At 43.8% G+C, this 21,088-nt stretch overlaps 1 protein-coding gene across 3 annotated transcripts in view; it reads right to left on the reverse strand.

Moving 5' to 3' along the window:
- Window positions 1-1,803: 1,803 nt before the first annotated feature.
- Window positions 1,804-21,088, reverse strand: part of LOC143773299 (hepatic lectin-like) — a 52,274-nt gene continuing 32,989 nt past the window's right edge. For all 3 annotated transcript variants that reach the window (XM_077260781.1, XM_077260782.1, XM_077260783.1), the window contains exons 5-7: window positions 18,913-19,058; window positions 3,281-3,393; window positions 1,804-2,293 (exon numbers count right to left, since the gene is read on the reverse strand). In XM_077260781.1, coding sequence (XP_077116896.1) covers window positions 2,161-2,293; window positions 3,281-3,393; window positions 18,913-19,058 — 392 coding nt within the window. In that variant the 3' untranslated portion in view covers window positions 1,804-2,160. The remainder of the gene's footprint in view (window positions 2,294-3,280; window positions 3,394-18,912; window positions 19,059-21,088) is intronic.

Genomic DNA, 21,088 nt, shown 5'->3' on the forward strand with positions numbered 1-21,088 from the left:
TTTTGAATACAATCACTGAGCCAGTTATGAATCCAACTAACCGTAGCCTTGTCAGTCCCATACTTGGTAATTTTTTCAATAAAAATAGTATGAGATACTTTATGATAATTTATGATAAATAATACTATTTATTACTTTATCAAATGCTTTGTTCGAAGAACCATTGATCCAACTACATATAACTGAGCAGTCCAGATCATCATACCTATACAAAATGTCAACATTGTGTTAGAAGCCTATCATGACCTATCTGGAAATTTTGGTTGCCAGAACACAGCCTCTAGAAAACCTACAGCTCCCACTCCCTCAAATAAAATCCAGGGAAAACTGCGCTCCCAAATCCAAATGCTCCCGCCTTCTGAGACCCACTGTGCCTAAACCAGAGTAAGCAGCCACATGTTTGGCATGTGCTTATCACCAAAAGCCAGAAGTGGGTAATAACCATGATCTCACAGTAGCCCATTGCAAAAGAGTCCAAAGTGTGTGCGCTACTGCATCCACCTCTGGCGTGAAGGTTCAGCAACAGGCACAAGATCGCGTTCTCTCACCAACATTCGCTGCTTGTTTACGGCTTGTGCAGTAGCGCACGTACTTTGGACTCTTTCACCCTCACCGCATGGATCAGCTAAACCGCTAGCGACCCCACGCCAGGATCAAAACTACACGGCACATCTTCTCATCCCTGTTGAAACCAAGTTATTGGGGTAGCGCATGCCATGCTTCCCCCACACAAGAACAGGAGCAGGCAATACCCCCGTACACTATTTTTTAGTAATCTGCAACTTAGGGTTTCGCTGATTTGTTCCTAGATGGCCAAACACAGATGTTGGCGATCCCCGTAACAATAGTAAATGCACTTACTTCTACTTAAAGCGGCTGGGCAGTGTATTTTATATCTTCCCCTGACGAAGCTGCATATGGTAGCGATACGCGTAGGGATGCCCCACATGGCTACATATTGATCAATGGCAAGTATGAATTTTATTATTATTTATGGCTATACATTGATTATCTGTTTTGCACATTCTCTTCATGAGTGTATCGGAGTACTGCTTTTCATAAGATGATAAGATTGTTTTTCGCTAAGTGGAACTGTGCTGCACTTGTAATATTGTATACATTTCAGAATTTTAATGGGCTATATCTAAGCCTGGTATTTATTATTATTTATTTTCTGAAATATTAACTTGGGAAAAAGTATTTAAAACTGCTCTTAGTAAGCATCTACATGATTTATAGATTACTAAGCACTCACAGTATCACTCATGGATTTTTTTGTCTATATTTAGCCGCCATGACCCTATTGAGCCATGACTTGTGTGTGTTTTAGATGTTTTTAAATGCTTTTTATACAAGTATGTGCACTTGTTATTGTTTCAATAAAGCCTTTGTTCACATGTATATTGGGTGTGTGCACCCTCTATTTGCGTCTTCTTTTTCTTTTCACTTTTCAAACATGCATTTGTAGGACGCTATGGTAGCACCCCTCTCATTATCTCTGGATACTTATAATATGGCTGTGCCCGCTTACCGTTTCTTGTCCAATTTAGGGAGTGCACCGAAGTATACCTATTTAGTTTGTTACCACTTCTTCATACAGATCACCAACCTTTTCTTGCAAGCATTGGCACATTTATAGTACAACTGCACCATACTGCCATACAATTTCATGCGGGTTATTGCATAGTCATATCTCCCTTGATCCTAAGCGCCGTTTGGACACGCCTTTTACATTATGAACCCCTTTAACATCCTAACTAAATAAATTACATTTTAAAAATGATGCAGATGTAAAGTAGACATATGTGCAATGTATTTATTACTTATTTTGTACATTGTGACTACTAGTATAAGAAGATATAAAAATAGAATGATTGAAAATTGCACATTTTTAAAAAATTTCTCCAATATTCCAATATTTAAAAAAAAAAAACATATCCACCTAAGTTTACCCTTAACATAAAGTACAATATATTGCTAAAAAAAACTATCTCAGAATCACTGGGATATGTTGAATTGTTCCAAAGTTATTACCACATGAAGTGACACTGGACAGATTTTAAATATTTGGCTTGGTCAGAGAGGTAAAAATTGGCTCCAGCTCTAAGAGATTAATCAGAGCAGATGATTATAGCGATTGTCCATGAGGACAATGAAAGTTCAGAGTTTCTTTTCGCAGATGGCAAGTGAAGTACTATCGTGGCAGTTCTTGTCATTCCATTTCGCTTCCTTCCAAACGTGGCCACAATCTTCATCACCTCCAGAACTGTTAGGTTCATTGGGCATCCAGTTCCTGCAACACAGAGGAGATAATATGAGATAATGACAATGACGTAAGAGAGGTTAGTCCTTGTGCAGACTACATCAGAGCCCTACTTTTGGCGGATAAACTGGAATGGCTTCTAGAAGATATTTTAAGCATATCTCCAGGCCTCTATTTACCTAATCTTGGCCCAAAGAGTATCCTTTTTGTTTTGGCCTTAGTTGGGCTGGTATACACCGGTATATCTTTACATTACATGAATAGGAAGGGGTAGTGAATTGTGCAGGTTCTATGTGGGTCTTCAATATTGATGACCTTTGCCAATAGATATGAGACAACCATAGCCATATATTTGGCATTGTACCTGCAGCTGTAATCATTCTTCTTGTTGGTAGAGTTTACAGAGATTAATTCCCCACTTATCTATTGTGAGGAAGTGACTGGGGTCATATGCGAGGGTCGCTATGTGTCTCTCAGGATGCCCACAGAGGTGTATTTAGGCCATGGGAGTGCATTTGCAGTCACAGACATAGCTGGGATTGCAATGCAAAATAAAAGTAAGTGTTGGTATTGGACAACCAATCATGGGTTTTTATTTTTGAAAATGGACTACAGGAAGGTAGGGAGATGGTCCATTTCCTCCCTGGCCAGGTTTTCCATGTGGTCTATGGCCACGGGTTCCTTGAAAAAAAACCTGCAGCAGAGGGTTAGGTGTGTCAGTTTTAGAGTTTGCAACTTGCAGAGCAGATGGCTCTGCAGAAGCACAGCCTATGTGAGTTAACACAGAGCCAGCTGAGCGAACTCTTGGCACCCCGAAGCGTGATACAGTGGTGCAGTCGCCCTCGGTAGCCAGACTCACATGGACAGTTTTGGTTGTTGCTTTGCCTGTGAGAACACGGAACATTAAATTACGTTTACTTTGTAACTTTCATAGGTCACTGCCTCATCACTGCACAGGGTGGGCACTGCTGCACTACACCATATAACCCTAGATAATCAGGGGATTACAAAACTTACTTATATGATAATTTGTAGTTCGTTCCATCGACCCATGTCCAGTTTCCTTTTGCCTCGGTGTCAGTTAGACCAATCCAATAAGTTCTATCACCTGTTTTTGCACCAATAAATCTCTGTGGGGGCAAATAAAGAAACCAAAAGATAAACCTTTCTTCATAGACTTCCTAGGGGAGACTGTATAAAATGGAATAAAAACAGTTTTGCAAAGACTGGATATTATAGAAAGTTCAGGGATGCTACAAAGGTTATCACTTCTATGTATTTTTTATGTTGAGATTCAGCAGCATTATGGGCTGGTCTTTCCATCGGTTAGGTTAGCAATGTATAAATCACTAGATCATTCAGTAACTAATGATTCCAAGTAGTGTAACTTCCCATTCAATGGTCATAAATAACACTGACATACCGTGTTCTAAATAACAATGCTATACAATGGTACCACCACTATAACCTGCAGGAAATACCACATAACATTGTATACACCAAGCAAATTTCACAAATACTAAAGATCTACATGGGTCTCCAATTACGGTGTTGATATTTGTCACTTGGGGCAAAAATCATGGCATTTTGCTACCACCTATCTACCGCTTGAAAAAGAAGACACCTAGAAGCAAAGAGGAAGTGTTCAACCAAAAGCCTAACCATGACATACAAAGCCATCAACAACCAGTCTCCTCCATACATCTGTGACCTCGTCTCCCGGTACTTTCCTGCACGCAATATCCGATCCTCACAAGATCTCCTTCTCTACTCCCCTCTTATCTCCTCTTCCTACAATCGCATACAAGATTTCTCTCGCGCATCACCCCTACTCTGGAACTCTCTACCACAAGATATCAGACTCTCACCTACCATCGAAACCTTCAAAAAGAACCTGAAGACCTACCTCTTCCGGCAAGCTTACAACCTGCAGTAACCACTGATCGACCAAACCACTGCACGACCAGCTCTATCCTCACCTACTGTATTCTCACCCATCCCTTATAGATTGTGAGCCCTGGAATAAATGGCGCTATAATAATAAATAATAATAATAACCAACAGTCATCCTCCAGTATCATTGTCCTATGTAAAAGTGTGTCTGAGTAAAGGACAAATGAAATGGGCGTTTGTTGCTTGACCACGTCTTTTATGTGGGCATTAAAATAATCATTGTCAGCAGCTCATTATCCAGTTTCAAAGAGGATGTGCTGCCGAGAATAAGGAAATTGTATGAGACTTTCCTCCGCACATACTGCCAATGATACCTTTATGCAAATAGAAGCAAACAAGGGTGTGATCCTGTTATATTTGATAATCGAACTTCGGTAAATGGGCAGATATCTGATAATGTATGTGGACCGTTACACTAATCTAGAAAAGAATTAATAAGAGCAACAATAAATAATAACCTTTGCAGAATCCACAGGAACAAAAGTGCAGAATTTGGAGATATTGTACTAATACACACTAAAATGGATTATAGGGTTTACTTCATAGATGATGATTGGGCATACTTTTATGCCCAAAAATGATAAAAGTATTCTCGAAGTGATACCTTTATTGGCTGACCAGAAAAATATATGTTTTTAGCTTTCAAAGTACAGGGGCTCCTTCTTCAGGCAGAAATGAATTAATAACACAGTAGTACAACATTTAATAGATATTAAAACAGAACATTTGTTCATGAGGTGGAAGAGGGTGATGCCTCCTAAAGATAAGCCAAGGAAATCAAACGAGGGTTTTTGTTACAAATGAGAAATGGAGAGGTGGTGGGAATGTTCCTTTATCTGGAATCCTTCTGGTAGAGGTGTGAATTGTGTCCATGTAGTCAGTCATAAATCCAGGTGTTAAAATGAGTCCTATTGTCAAAGAATTGAACACCCTTATCAGATTGAATTCCAAAATTCTAAAATGACCTTTCAGCATTAAGACTTTTAAGTCTGTCATACAGTCTCCAGGTTCAGAGAAATGTTTTCCCACTGCCGTGTCCAGTTCATTCCTGGTTATGTACTGTGTCTGTGTCATCCTTGGTTGTAGTTTTTGCATGGTTTCCTCAATATAGATACCTCCAGAGCACCTTGTACATTTTTTACTGTTACATGGGAATGTGCCCGTCAATGATGGTGATGAGAAGCCAGAAGTGTCTTAGTAGATGGTGAAAAAACAAGAAGTTCAGTTTTTGGAAGGCTCAGCCAGAGAAAGGACATGATGTTAGAGATAGAGGACAGACAATCACTGGTGTTTTGTAGTGCTGTGAAGGTGATGTTAAGAGAAGGATATTGTAATGTATAATAGGGTGTCCTCAGTAAAGAGATGGCACTGAAAGCCAAATGGGCAGATAATTTTCCAATGGGGCAATATAAAAAAAAGAGAAGAAGAGCTAGGAACAATCTCTGTTAAAGCTCGAAAGAAAGGAAAAATTCACACAACAAGTTTCACAGTGTATACTGTATATGGACCTGACTGTAATACCAGGACTGAACGCGGAACTCCCACCTCGAACTTATAAACACATATATGGCTGTAAGTCCGGGTCGGGAGATCAGTCGTCAATCCAAGCATTGAATGTAGCATATGGGAAAGAGGAGAAGAAGAGACAGTAAATAACACACTGAACGATTGTTCAGAAAGGTAGGAAGAGAACCAAAAGAGAGCACTATCCTCAAGGCCTATAGAAATTAGCTCTATTCCAAAGCTTTTTGATGTCTTAATGGAGGTAACTACCCTTTAAATAATTGTCCAAGCCATTAACAAGCTTTTTAACGCAACTAAAGGTCTATTTAGACTTGCTGATGGGTTATGAGGTCAATCGACTATATACAACATCTAAGCTAATATATCGACCTGTTTGCACAGGAACAAAATGATCGGTGATACAACTATTTTAAACTCGTACAGCATCATATTATCAGCAGAACATTCCCTGGTTGATGTGCCGTTGATAAATGTTCAAATCAGCCAATGATCCAATCGTGCCAGTATGTGTACACATATTGATTAATGTTAACTAGACATGGCAAATATTTGCTTGTCTAAAGGAGTCTTTAGGACTTGAAGTAAAACCAGTCTCTCATAGGAGAATATATCATACTGCAGAGGGTTGTTTGAGGGATCTAGCCCTTCTGTTGGTCTTCATAGGGTTTAACATTACCCACTAGCCCTAAGGACTAAAGAGTGAGGCAAAATGAGTAGGAGAAGGCAGTCTACAAAATGAAACACTACAGACAAATTAAGAAGACTCAGTAGAGAAAAGTTGCCGTTAGATTGATTTCGTAGGGGCAGTTTCTGTAGAGAGTGGGAAGTAGATTGTAAGGGGCCAGTATATGAGATAGCAGAGAAATAGGTGATTGGGTGATAGTAGACACGTCTAGAGCCTCCCATACATATCAGACTAATGGTATCCGGACCCAATAATATCGATAGGTTCGGTTGCCAATCTTATGTGTATAGTTGTAAGGAAGACTGGGCTGTGGGTGATGGCATGATACCGGGTCCAGAATTGCAGGGGCCACTCTATTGCTTTGCAAACATGTCTCTTTTTGTCCAGCTTGTCACTATGTCATATTCAGGCTAGCTGGAAGCTCTGGGGAAACAGATTTGCCCCTCCACACCGTGAGTCGGTGTGGAGTTCATTTTTGTAAACTCTGCGTGGATTTTTGTAGTTTTTAATACTGACCGCACAGTATCCTTTTCTCTCTGTCTATCAAGTTTAGTATTGGCCTCCTTTGCTTAAATCTGATTTCATTTCTGTGTACGTCATTTCCCTCTCCACTCACAGTCAATATTTGTGGGGGGCTATCTTTCCTTTTGGGGGTTTTCTCTGAGGCAAGATAGCTTTCTATTTCCTTCTCTAGGGGTAGTTCTTAGGTTGTGAAGAGGTGTCTAGGGAGAGTCAGGAACATCCCACGGCTATTACTAGTGTTGTTGTTAGGATTAGGGACTGCGGTCAGTAGAGATACCACCTCCTCAGAGCTCGCCCCATGTTGTGTTTTAGCCACCAGGTCATATCAGTGTGGCCTCTTAACCACCAGGTCATAACAGTACAGCTGGCCCACAATGTGTTAAATGCATCTCAAAAGAGGGAAAATAAAGTTCTGAGTCATTTTTTTTTCCTTTGTAGCTTGTTTTGTCTTTTTTTCCCCTTAATCTCTGGGTGGTTCAGGATTTTGGTGCTGATATGGAGGTTCAGGGTCTGTCCTTGCGGGTGGATCAACTCGCTGCAAGGGTACAGAGTATCCCAGATTATGTTGTCCAGACTCCGGTATTAGAGCCTAGAATTCCTATTCCTGATTTATTTTCTGGGGATAGATCTAAATTTTTGAACTTTAAAAATAATTGCAGATTGTTTTTTGCTCTGAGACCCCGTTCCTCTGGTGACCCCATTCAGCAGGTGAAGATTGTTATTTCTTTGCTGCTTGGCGACCCGCAGGACTGGGCATTCTCCCTTGAGCCAGGAAATCCTGCATTGCTCAATATTGATGCATTTTTTCAAGCGCTCGGATTGCTGTATGACGAGCCTAATTCTGTGGATCAGGCAGAAAAAACTTTGCTGGCTCTGTGTCAGGGTCAGGAAGCAGCAGAAGTATACTGCCAGAAATTTAGAAAGTGGTCTGTGCTCACAAAATGGAATGAGTATGCCCTGGCAGCGATTTTCAGAAAGGGTCTTTCTGAAGCCCTTAAAGATGTTATGGTGGGGTTTCCCACGCCTGCTGGTCTGAATGAGTCAATGTCTTTGGCCATTCAGATTGATCGGCGCCTGCGCGAGCGCAAGGTGGTGCACCATATGGCAGTGTCCTCTGAGCAGAGTCCTGAGCCTATGCAATGTGATAGGATTTTGACTAGAGCAGAAAGGCAGAAATTCAGACGTCAGAATGGCCTGTGTTTTTACTGTGGTGATTCTGCTCATGCTATTTCTGATTGCCCTAAGAGGGTCCCTAGGTCTGTTACCATTAGTACTGTACAGCCTAAATTTCTCTTGTCTGTTACCCTGATTTGCTCATTGTCGTCCTTTTCTGTTATGGCATTCGTGGATTCTGGTGCTGCCCTGAACTTAATGGACTTAGAATTTGCCAAGCGCTGTGGTTTTTCCTTGGAGCCTTTGCAGAGCCCTATTCCCTTAAGGGGGATTGATGCTACGCCATTGGCCAAGAATAAACCTCAGTACTGGACACAGTTAACCATGTACATGGCTCCAGCACATCAGGAAAATATTCGCTTTTTGGTGTTGCATAATTTGCATGATGTTGTTGTGCTGGGTTTTCCATGGTTACAGGTACATAATCCAGTGCTGGATTGGAGATCTATGTCTGTAACTGGTTGGGGTTGTCAGGGGATACATAGTGATATTCCTTTGATGTCCATTTCCTCGTCCCCTTCTTCTGAAGTTCCTGAGTTTTTGTCGGATTTCCAGGATATATTTGATGAGCCCAAGTCCAGTTCCCTGCCTCCTCATTGGGACTGCGATTGTGCCATTAATTTGATTCCTGGCTGTAAGTTCCCTAAGGGCCGACTTTTCAATCTGTCTGTGCCAGAGCATGCCGCTATGCGGAGTTATGTAAAGGAGTCCTTGGAGAAGGGGCATATTCGCCCATCTTCGTCACCATTGGGAGCGGGATTTTTTTGTTGTTGCCAAGAAGGATGGCTCCTTGAGACCCTGTATAGATTATCGCCTTCTCAATAAGATCACGGTCAAATTCCAGTACCCTTTACCTTTACTTTCTGATTTGTTTGCTCGGATTAAGGGGGCCAGTTGGTTTACTAAAATCGACCTTCGAGGGGCGTATAATCTCGTGCGTATTAAACAAGGTGATGAATGGAAAACAGCATTTAATATGCCCGAAGGCCATTTTGAATATCTTGTGATGCCATTCGGGCTCTCTAATGCTCCATCGGTATTTCAGTCCTTTATGCATGATATCTTCCAGAATTATCTGGATAAATTCATGATTGTTTATTTGGATGAATTTTGTTTTTTTCCGATGATTGGGAGTCTCATGTGAAGCAGGTTAGGATGGTATTTCAGGTCCTTCGTGCTAACGCGTTGTTTGTGAAGGGGTCTAAGTGCCTCTTTGGAGTTCAGAAGGTTTCTTTTTTGGGTTTCATTTTTTCTCCCTCGGCTATTGAAATGGACCCTGTTAAAGTCCAGGCCATTCATGATTGGACTCAACCTACTTCTGTAAAGAGCCTTCAGAAATTTTTGGGCTTTGCTAATTTTTATCGCCGCTTTATTGCTAATTTTTCTAGTGTGGTGAAGCCTCTGACCGATTTGACGAGGAAGGGCGCTGATGTGATGAATTGGTCCTCTGCGGCTGTTGAGGCCTTTCAGGAGCTTAAACGTCATTTTACTTCTGCCCCTGTGTTGCGTCAGCCAGATGTTTCTCTCCCTTTTCAGGTTGAGGTTGATGCTTCTGAGATTGGGGCAGGGGCCGTTTTGTCTCAGAGAAATTCTGATGGCTCTTTGATGAAACCATGTGCTTTCTTCTCCAGAAAGTTTTCGCCTGCTGAGCGTAATTATGATGTCGGCAATCGGGAGTTGTTGGCTATGAAGTGGGCATTTGAGGAGTGGCGACATTGGTTTGAGGGAGCCAAGCATCGCGTGGTGGTCTTGACTGATCATAAGAATCTGATTTACCTCGAGTCTGCTAAGCGGTTGAATCCTAGACAAGCTCGGTGGTCTCTGTTTTTCTCCCGTTTTGATTTTGTGGTCTCGTATATTCCGGGATCTAAGAATGTGAAGCCTGATGCCCTTTCTAGGAGTTTTTTGCCTGATTCTCTGGGAGTTCTTGAGCTGGCTGGGATCCTCAAGGAGGGGGTGATTCTTTCTGCCATCTCCCCTGATTTGCGGCGGGTACTTCAGGAGTTTCAGGCTGATAAACCTGACCGCCGTCCAGTGGGGAAACTGTTTGTTCCTGATAGATGGACTAGCAGGGTAATTTCTGAGGTTCATTGTTCGGTGTTGGCTGGTCACCCTGGGATTTTCGGTACCAGACATTTGGTGGCTAGGTCCTTTTGGTGGCCTTCCTTGTCGCGGGATGTGCGTTCGTTTGTGCAGTCCTGTGGGACCTGTGCTCGGGCTAAGCCTTGCTGTTCCCGTGCCAGTGGGTTGCTTTTGCCTTTGCCTATTCCTGAGAGGCCCTGGACGCATATTTCCATGGATTTTATTTCTGATCTTCCTGTTTCTCAGAAGATGTCTGTCATCTGGGTGGTTTGTGACCGGTTTTCTAAGATGGTCCATTTGGTACCGTTGCCTAAGTTGCCTTCCTCCTCTGATTTGGTTCCATTATTTTTTCAGCATGTGGTTCGTTTGCATGGTATTCCGGAGAATATTGTGTCTGACAGAGGTTCCCAGTTCGTTTCTAGGTTTTGGCGGTCCTTTTGTGCTAGAATGGGCATTGATTTGTCTTTTTCTTCAGCATTCCATCCTCAGACAAATGGCCAAACGGAGCGAACCAATCAGACCTTGGAAACCTATTTGAGATGCTTCTTGTCTGCTGATCAGGATGATTGGGTGACCTTTTTGCCGTTGGCCGAGTTTGCCCTTAATAATCGGGCTAGTTCGGCTACCTTGGTTTCGCCTTTCTTTTGTAACTTTGGTTTTCATCCTCGTTTTTCTTCGGGGCAGCTTGAGCCTTCTGACTGTCGTGGTGTGGATTCAGTGGTGGACAGGTTGCAGCAAATTTGGACTCATGTGGTGGACAATTTGACGTTGTCTCAGGAAAATGCTCAACGTTTCGCTAACCGTCGTCGGTGTGTTGGTCCCCGGCTTCGTGTTGGGGATTTGGTCTGGTTGTCTTCTCGTCATGTTCCTATGAAGATTTCTTCCCCTAAGTTCAAGCCTCGCTTTATTAGGCCTTATAAGATTTCTGAAATTATCAATCCGGTGTCTTTTCGTTTGGCCCTTCCAGCTTCTTTTTCCATTCATAATGTGTTCCATAGATCCTTGTTGCGGAGATATGTGTGTTGTGAAATTGGATTCTGGGCTCCCCCGGTGGCCACTTGTGGAATTGTACTTGTGTGCATCATCCCCTCTGTTCACCTGCTCCTATCAGGATATGGGAGTCGCTATATAACCTTGCTCCTCTGTCAGTTTCATGCCGGTCAACAATGTAATCAGAAGCCTTCTGTGCATGTTCCTGCTACTAGACAACTCCTAGCTAAGTTGGACTTTTGTCCTTGTGTGTTTTTGCATTTTGTTCCTGTTCACAGCTGCTGTTTCGTTACTGTGTCTGGAAAGCTCTTGTGAGCGGAAATTGCCACTCTGGTGTTATGAGTTAATGCTAGAGTCTTAAAGTAATTTCTGGATGGTGTTTTGATAGGGTTTTCTGCTGACCATGAAAGTGCCCTTTCTGTCTTCATGCTATCTAGTAAGCGGACCTCGATTTTGCTAAACCTATTTTCATACTACGTTTGTCATTTCATCTAAAATCACCGCCAATATATGTGGGGGCCTCTGTCTGCCTTTTGGGAAAATTTCTCTAGAGGTGAGCCAGGACTGTCTTTTCCTCTGCTAGGATTAGGTAGTCCTCCGGCTGGCGCTGGGCATCTAGGGATAAAAAACGTAGGCATGCTACCCGGCCACTTCTAGTTGTGCGGCAGGTTTAGTTCATGGTCAGTATAGTTTCCATCTTCCAAGAGCTAGTTCTCATATATGCTGGGCTATGTTCTCTCGCCATTGAGAATCATGACAGTTTGACCGGCCAAAAAAAAAGGGTTAAATTACTGGCTGAGAAAGGAGAGAAAAAAGAAGTCTGCTACAATTTTTTTTTTTTTTTTTTCCTCTAGTTCTGAGTGTGCTCTTAATTGAATCACTTGCTAGTTTTCCTATGCTGCAGCCTTCCTCTCTTTCTCTCCTTCTAATCCTTGAATGGCTCTGTGTTCACCTGTTTCAAATGGATCTTCAGAGTGTAGCTACAGGTTTGAATAATCTCGCCACAAAGGTACAAAATTTGCAAGATTTTGTTGTTCATGCACCTATGTCTGAGCCTAGAATTCCTTTGCCTGAATTCTTCTCGGGGAATAGATCTCACTTTCAAAATTTTAAAAATAATTGCAAATTGTTTTTGTCCCTGAAGTCTCGCTCTGCCGGAGACCCTGCACAGCAGGTCAGGATTGTAATTTCCTTGCTCCGGGGCGACCCTCAGGACTGGGCTTTTGCATTGGCACCAGGGGATCCTGCGTTGCTCAATGTGGATGCGTTTTTTCTGGCCTTGGGGTTGCTTTATGAGGAACCTCATTTAGAGCTTCAGGCGGAAAAGGCCTTGATGTCCTTGTCTCAGGGGCAAGATGAAGCTGAAATATACTGCCAAAAATTCCGCAAATGGTCTGTGCTTACTCAGTGGAATGAGTGCGCCCTGGCGGCGATTTTCAGAGAAGGTCTCTCTGATGCCATTAAGGATGTTATGGTGGGGTTCCCTGTGCCTGCGAGTCTGAATGAGTCCATGACGATGGCTATTCAGATCGATAGGCGTCTGCGGGAGCGCAAACCTGTGCACCATTTGGCGGTGTCTACTGAGAAAACGCCAGAAAATATGCAATGTGATAGAATTCTGTCCAGAAGCGAGCGGCAGAATTTTAGACGAAAAAATGGGTTGTGCTTCTATTGTGGTGATTCAACTCATGTTATATCAGCATGCTTTAAGCGTACTAAGAAGCCTGACAAGTCTGTTTCAATTAGCACTTTACAGTCTAAGTTTATTCTATCTGTGACCCTGATTTGTTCTTTGTCATCTATTACCGCGGACGCCTATGTCGACTCTGGCGCTGCTTTGAGTCTTATGGATTGGTCCTTTGCCAAACGCTGTGGGTATGATTTGGAGCCATTGGAGGCTCCGATACCTCTGAAAGGGATTGACTCCACCCCATTGGCTAGTAATAAACCACAATACTGGACACAAGTGACTATGCGTGTTAATCCGGATCACCAGGAGGTTATTCGCTTTCTGGTGCTGTATAATCTACATGATGTTTTGGTGCTGGGATTGCCATGGCTGCAATCTCATAACCCAGTCCTCGACTGGAGAGCTATGTCTGTGTTAAGCTGGGGATGTAAAGGAACTCATCCCTCTGAGATTCCTGAATTCTTGTCTGACTTTCGTGACGTTTTTGAAGAACTCAAGGTTGGTTCACTACCTCCGCACCGGGAGTGCGATTGTGCCATAGACTTGATCCCGGGTAGTAAATACCCTAAGGGTCGTTTATTTAATCTGTCTGTGCCTGAACACGCGGCTATGCGAGAATATATAAAGGAGTCCTTGGAAAAGGGACATATTCGTCCTTCGTCATCTCCCTTAGGAGCCGGTTTTTTCTTTGTGTCTAAGAAAGACGGCTCTTTGAGGCCGTGTATTGATTATCGTCTTTTGAATAAAATCACGGTTAAATATCAATATCCGTTACCACTGCTTACTGATTTGTTTGCTCGTATAAAGGGGGCCAAGTGGTTCTCTAAGATTGATCTCCGTGGGGCGTATAATTTGGTGCGAATCAAGCAGGGGGATGAGTGGAAAACCGCATTTAATACGCCCGAGGGCCATTTTGAGTATTTGGTGATGCCTTTTGGTCTTTCTAATGCCCCTTCAGTCTTCCAGTCCTTTATGCATGACATTTTCCGCGATTATTTGGATAAATTTATGATTGTGTATCTGGATGATATTCTGATTTTTTCGGATGACTGGGACTCTCATGTCCAGCAGGTCAGGAGGGTTTTTCAGGTTTTGCGGTCTAATTCCTTGTGTGTGAAGGGTTCTAAGTGTGTTTTTGGGGTTCAAAAGATTTCCTTCTTGGGATACATTTTTTCCCCCTCTTCCATCGAGATGGATCCTGTCAAGGTTCAGGCTATTGGTGATTGGACGCAACCCTCTTCTCTTAAGAGTCTTCAGAAATTTTTGGGCTTTGCTAACTTTTATCGTCGATTTATTGCTGGTTTTTCTGATGTTGTAAAACCATTGACTGATTTGACTAAGAAGGGTGCTGATGTTGCTGATTGGTCCCCTGATGCTGTGGAGGCCTTTCGGGAGCTCAAGCGCCGCTTTTCTTCCGCCCCAGTGTTGCGTCAGCCTGATGTTGCTCTTCCTTTTCAGGTTGAGGTCGACGCTTCTGAAATCGGAGCTGGGGCGGTGTTGTCGCAGAGAAGTTCCGACTGCTCCGTGATGAGACCTTGTGCCTTTTTTTCCCGTAAATTTTCGCCCGCCGAGCGGAATTATGATATTGGGAATCGGGAGCTTTTGGCCATGAAGTGGGCTTTTGAGGAGTGGCGTCACTGGCTTGAGGGGGCCAGACATCAGGTGGGGGTATTGACTGACCACAAAAATTTAATTTACCTTGAGTCTGCCAGGCGCCTGAATCCTAGACAGGCGCGCTGGTCGTTGTTTTTCTCTCGGTTTAATTTTGTGGTGTCTTACCTACCGGGTTCTAAGAATGTTAAGGCGGATGCCCTTTCTAGGAGTTTTGAGCCTGACTCCCCTGGTAATTCTGAGCCCACAGGTATCCTTAAAAATGGAGTGATATTGTCTGCCGTTTCTCCAGACCTGCGGCGGGCCTTGCAGGAGTTTCAGGCGGATAGACCTGATCGTTGCCCACCTGGTAGACTGTTTGTTCCTGATGATTGCACCAGTAGAGTCATCTCTGAGGTTCATTCTTCTGCGTTGGCAGGTCATCCTGGAATCTTTGGTACCAGGGATTTGGTGGCAAGGTCCTTCTGGTGGCCTTCCCTGTCACGAGATGTGCGAGGCTTTGTGCAGTCTTGTGACATTTGTGCTCGGGCCAAGCCTTGTTGTTCTCGGGCTAGTGGATTGTTGTTACCCTTGCCTATCCCGAAGAGGCCTTGGACGCACATCTCGATGGATTTTATTTCGGATCTGCCTGTTTCTCAGAAGATGTCTGTCATCTGGGTGGTGTGTGACCGTTTCTCTAAGATGGTCCATCTGGTTCCCTTGCCTAAGTTGCCTTCTTCTTCCGAGTTGGTTCCTCTGTTTTTTCAAAATGTTGTTCGTTTGCATGGTATTCCGGAGAATATCGTTTCTGACAGAGGGACCCAATTCGTGTCCAGATTTTGGCGGGCATTCTGTGCTAGGATGGGCATAGATTTGTCTTTTTCGTCTGCTTTCCATCCTCAGACTAATGGCCAGACCGAGCGGACTAATCAGACCTTGGAGACATATTTGAGGTGTTTTGTGTCTGCGGATCAGGATGATTGGGTTGCTTTTTTGCCTTTGGCGGAGTTCGCCCTCAATAATCGGGCCAGCTCTGCCACCTTGGTGTCCCCGTTTTTCTGTAATTCGGGGTTTCATCCTCGATTTTCCTCCGGTCAAGTGGAATCTTCGGATTGTCCTGGAGTGGATGCTGTGGTGGAGAGGTTGCATCAGATTTGGGGGCAGGTGGTGGACAATTTGAAGTTGTCCCAGGAGAAGACTCAGCTTTTTGCCAACCGCCGTCGTCGTGTTGGTCCTCGGCTTTGTGTTGGGGACTTGGTGTGGTTGTCTTCTCGTTTTGTCCCTATGAGGGTTTCTTCTCCTAAGTTTAAGCCTCGGTTCATCGGCCCGTACAAGATATTGGAGATTCTTAACCCTGTGTCCTTCCGTTTGGACCTCCCTGCATCCTTTTCGATTCATAATGTTTTTCATCGGTCATTGTTGCGCAGGTATGAGGTACCGGCTGTGCCTTCCGTTGAGCCTCCTGCTCCGGTGTTGGTTGAGGGTGAGTTGGAGTACGTTGTGGAAAAGATCTTAGACTCTCGTGTTTCCAGACGGAAACTCCAGTATCTGGTCAAATGGAAGGGATACGGTCAGGAGGATAATTCTTGGGTCACTGCCTCTGATGTTCATGCCTCCGATCTTGTCCGTGCCTTTCATAGGGCTCATCCTGATCGCCCTGGTGGTTCTAGTGAGGGTTCGGTGCCCCCTCCTTGAGGGGGGGGTACTGTTGTGAAATTGGATTCTGGGCTCCCCCGGTGGCCACTTGTGGAATTGTACTTGTGTGCATCATCCCCTCTGTTCACCTGCTCCTATCAGGATATGGGAGTCGCTATATAACCTTGCTCCTCTGTCAGTTTCATGCCGGTCAACAATGTAATCAGAAGCCTTCTGTGCATGTTCCTGCTACTAGACAACTCCTAGCTAAGTTGGACTTTTGTCCTTGTGTGTTTTTGCATTTTGTTCCTGTTCACAGCTGCTGTTTCGTTACTGTGTCTGGAAAGCTCTTGTGAGCGGAAATTGCCACTCTGGTGTTATGAGTTAATGCTAGAGTCTTAAAGTAATTTCTGGATGGTGTTTTGATAGGGTTTTCTGCTGACCATGAAAGTGCCCTTTCTGTCTTCATGCTATCTAGTAAGCGGACCTCGATTTTGCTAAACCTATTTTCATACTACGTTTGTCATTTCATCTAAAATCACCGCCAATATATGTGGGGGCCTCTGTCTGCCTTTTGGGAAAATTTCTCTAGAGGTGAGCCAGGACTGTCTTTTCCTCTGCTAGGATTAGGTAGTCCTCCGGCTGGCGCTGGGCATCTAGGGATAAAAAACGTAGGCATGCTACCCGGCCACTTCTAGTTGTGCGGCAGGTTTAGTTCATGGTCAGTATAGTTTCCATCTTCCAAGAGCTAGTTCTCATATATGCTGGGCTATGTTCTCTCGCCATTGAGAATCATGACATATGTGGTACCTATGGTTCCCTCCGTTGATCCTCCTGCTCCGGTGTTGGTTGAGGGGGAATTGGAATATGTGGTGGAGAAGATTTTGGATTCTCGTTTTTCGAGGCGGAAGCTTCAGTATCTGGTCAAGTGGAAGGGTTATGGCCAGGAGGATAATTCTTGGGTTGTTGCCTCCGATGTTCATGCTGCCGATTTGGTTCGTGCTTTCCATTTGGCTCGTTCTGATCGGCCTGGGAGCTCTGGTGAGGGTTCGGTGACCCCTCCTCAAGGGGGGGGGGTACTGTTGTGAATTCCGTTCTGGAGCTAACTCCTGTGGTTGCTAATGGTATTTTTGTGAGTTCTGCCCTTGGGCTCCCTCTGGTGGTTTCGAGTGGAACTGCTGCTCCTTTAGGTAGCTGTAGCAGCTGCCTTCACTGATCGCCTTGCCTGGGTTTGTTATTTAAACCTGCTCTGGGCTTTAGTTCATGCCAGCTGTCAATGTTCTTGGTTGGATTTGGTTCTCTCCTTGGATTTCTCATATGGCCTGTCCTTGTCAGCAAAAGATAAGTTTTTGCTAGTTCTTGTTTGTCCATTTGCTTTGGACTCTATTGCTTTGCAAACATGTCTCTTTTTGTCCAGCTTGTCACTATGTCATATTCAGGCTAGCTGGAAGCTCTGGGGAAACAGATTTGCCCCTCCACACCGTGAGTCGGTGTGGAGTTCATTTTTGTAAACTCTGCGTGGATTTTTGTAGTTTTTAATACTGACCGCACAGTATCCTTTTCTCTCTGTCTATCAAGTTTAGTATTGGCCTCCTTTGCTTAAATCTGATTTCATTTCTGTGTACGTCATTTCCCTCTCCACTCACAGTCAATATTTGTGGGGGGCTATCTTTCCTTTTGGGGGTTTTCTCTGAGGCAAGATAGCTTTCTATTTCCTTCTCTAGGGGTAGTTAGTTCTTAGGCTGTGAAGAGGTGTCTAGGGAGAGTCAGGAACATCCCACGGCTATTACTAGTGTTGTTGTTAGGATTAGGGACTGCGGTCAGTAGAGATACCACCTCCTCAGAGCTCGCCCCATGTTGCGTTTTAGCCACCAGGTCATATCAGTGTGGCCTCTTAACCACCAGGTCATAACAGGGGGCATTGTGAGTCAGAGGAGTATAAGGGAGTTTGAGCAGGAAAAAAGAGGGGCTTTCCGCTGGAGAGCAGAGCGAGTGAGGACCGTTGCCGGACTGTGGGGAGGAATAGGCCGCAGAGTAGAACTCCTGGACGAGTGTGACGAGAACTCTCAAGTACTGGTAGTTTGTGCAAAGAAAAGCACACCGAGTGGAGGGTTACGGAGGACTCAACTTTCTTGCACAGCAGCTGTATGGACTAGGGGCTCAGCAGGCAAAACCGGTGACTGCTCGCTGCTGCCAGAAGTAGGACCATTTGTTAGATGGGGAAGCCAGAAGACTCAGCACTGGTCTCAGCCGGCAGCCAAACAGCCATTGTACTCTGAGAGAGAAATGGACAACAGGGTCACAATAAGTGAAACTGATAGACTGTTAATCAGAATTTTTACCCTGTTTTATCCTCGGCCCTTTAACTGTGTTTCCCCATTTTCTCCCTGTAAGGAGGTTGTTCCTGTATTGACAAAGAGAATATTTGTTTAACCCTTGCTTTGTGCTTCTGTGTCACGGCATCCGATTACCTGCATTACATAGTCGCCCCAGACAACTGATTCTCAGGGAAGATGTCAATAGAGCATGTTCAATATTGGACTGCCAATCGCTTGGCACTCCTAGAGATAACCCACCACCAGATATGTCTTGCAGCTCTGCCACTGAGAACACAGGAACACTAGACCAAATAACTGCTCTTGTGTACTGGAAAGCCAGCCAAGATGTATTATGCTGGCCGAACAGTTGGTAGCCCTGCATTGAGAGCTGCACATGTGTGTGCAAGATGGTGGAAAAATGAAGACAACTGGATTGCACTTTCAGCTTTATAACAAGTGTTAATCAGATACATAACTGACATCTCACCTGCTCATTTTCGTTGTTGATCACAGCTAAATCAGAGTTCTTGAGTACGCACATGGACCGGGCTCTAAACCAGTTAGATTTGGTGTTTGAAAAAAAGTAGCATTTGCTGTCAAACAGATTCCAACCAGCATCACAGGTTAGTTTCTCTGAAATTAAAAAAAAATTTGATATTATAAGGGATTGTACAGAATTAGTAAAAACAGAGGCTTTCTTTCAAACGCAGTGTCACACCTGTTAGTTGGCTGTTTCTGGTCTTACAGTACAACTCCATTCAAGTCAATAGGAGTGAACTGCAATACGAGACATGGCCTGTGAACACAAGCAGTGCTGTTTTTGGAAGAAAGAAGTAATAAATTGTCTATATTTAAGACAACTTAGTACCATTGCGATTTTTTTAGTATTGAGTAAGTCATCCAAAATATACTGAAAATTAGGATAAGCCATTGATATTTGATCGGTGGTGGTCCCAATTTCAGCATATCTGTCTAACAGTTTGAAAGAGTCATGGTGATCCAACAAGTGGTGCAACTTTGAATGGTGGGGATGTCAAAAGTCAGATCTAATTTTGATGGGCTATGCTGAAGATGGTTTTCCATTTTTCTGCTGCTTTCACCACTTTATATGCATCTTAATGAATGTCTCTATAACCCCTTTATACACTGATGAGGAAAAGGGAAACAATGTTTTGAACTTTTGACTTTCGGTTTCTATATCTCGCCAGCCGCTACAGCTGTGAATGTGAGACTACCATCATTTTTATAGACAATCATCTTTGCTATCTCATGCATACATTTGACTTGCAACTATTCAGCACTAGAAATAGGCCCAATGCTATCGCATGGGGAGTTGTTGTGAACTCTATTTTTGGGCTCCCTCTAGTGGTCACAAGTGGTACTGTGTAGTGTTGTCTTTCTGCAGGTTGCAGCATCAGCTGGTTCGTTATCCTGGTTGGTTTCCTATTTAGCTCACCTGGATACTCAGTTCCTTGCCTGCTATCAATGTATTCAGTGCTCTTCAGATTCCTTGTGTCTATCTTGCTCCCAGTCTCTCCAAGACAAGCTAAGTTTTTGTGTGATCATTTTTTGATTATCAGCGTTCATTATGTTTTTAGTCCAGCTCGCTAAAATGTGATTTCCTCGCTTGCTTTTCCTCGCTTGCTGGTTGCTCTAGGGGACTGAGTTTCTCCCCCCACACCGTTAGTTGGTGTGGGGGTTCTTGAAATCTCAGAGTGGATATTTTGTAAGGGTTTTTTACTGACCGCATAGATTCCCTTTTCTATTTTCTGCTATCTAGTATTAGTGGGCCTCATTTGCTGAATCTGCTTTCACCCCTGTGTATGTGCTTTCCTCTTACTTCACCGTTATTATTTGTTGGGGGCTTTTATATCTTTGGGGATTATTTCTCTGGAGGCAAGAGAGGTCTTTCTTTCTCTCTAGGGGTAGTTAGTTCCTCAGGCTGGCTCGAGACGTCTAGGATTTTTAAGCACGTTCACCGGCTACTTCTAGTGTGTTTGGATAGGTTCAGATTTGCGGTCAGTCCAGTTTGCCACCTCCCTAGAGCTTGTCCTATGTTACTTAGCTGGAGTAATTTGTGATCCTCAACCACTAAGGATCATAACAGTATAGCAGGCCCAAAAGTGTTTAATGCATCGCAGAAGTGGGATAAAAAGAAGACCTGAGTACATTTTTTTTTTCTCTTCCTCCCGCTTTTCCTTTGCTGCAGTCTGTTTAGCTTCTTTCATCCCCTTGAACTCTGGGTGGTTTTGAGCTCAGCTGCAGACATGAATGTTCAGACTCTGACTTCTTGTGTGGATCATCTTACTGCACGGGTGCAAAGTATTCAGGATTTTGTTATTCATAGCCCTATGTCAGAACCAAAGATACCCATTCCTGAGTTGTTTTCTGGAGATAGATTTAGGTTTCTAAATTTTAAGAATAATTGTAAGTTATTTCTATCTCTGAGACCTCGTTCCTCTGGTGATTCCGCTCAGCAAGTTAAAATTGTTATCTCCTTGTTGCATGGCGACCCTCAAGATTGGGCTTTCTCTCTGGCGCCAGGAGATCCTGCATTGCTTAATGTAGATGCATTTTTTCTGGCTCTTGGACTGCTTTATGAGGAGCCTAATCTTGAGAATCAGGCAGAAAAAGCGTTGCTGGCTATCTCTCAGGGTCAGGAT

This window comes from Ranitomeya variabilis, chromosome 5 (assembly GCF_051348905.1).
Source record: "Ranitomeya variabilis isolate aRanVar5 chromosome 5, aRanVar5.hap1, whole genome shotgun sequence".
Taxonomy (NCBI): domain Eukaryota; kingdom Metazoa; phylum Chordata; class Amphibia; order Anura; family Dendrobatidae; genus Ranitomeya; species Ranitomeya variabilis.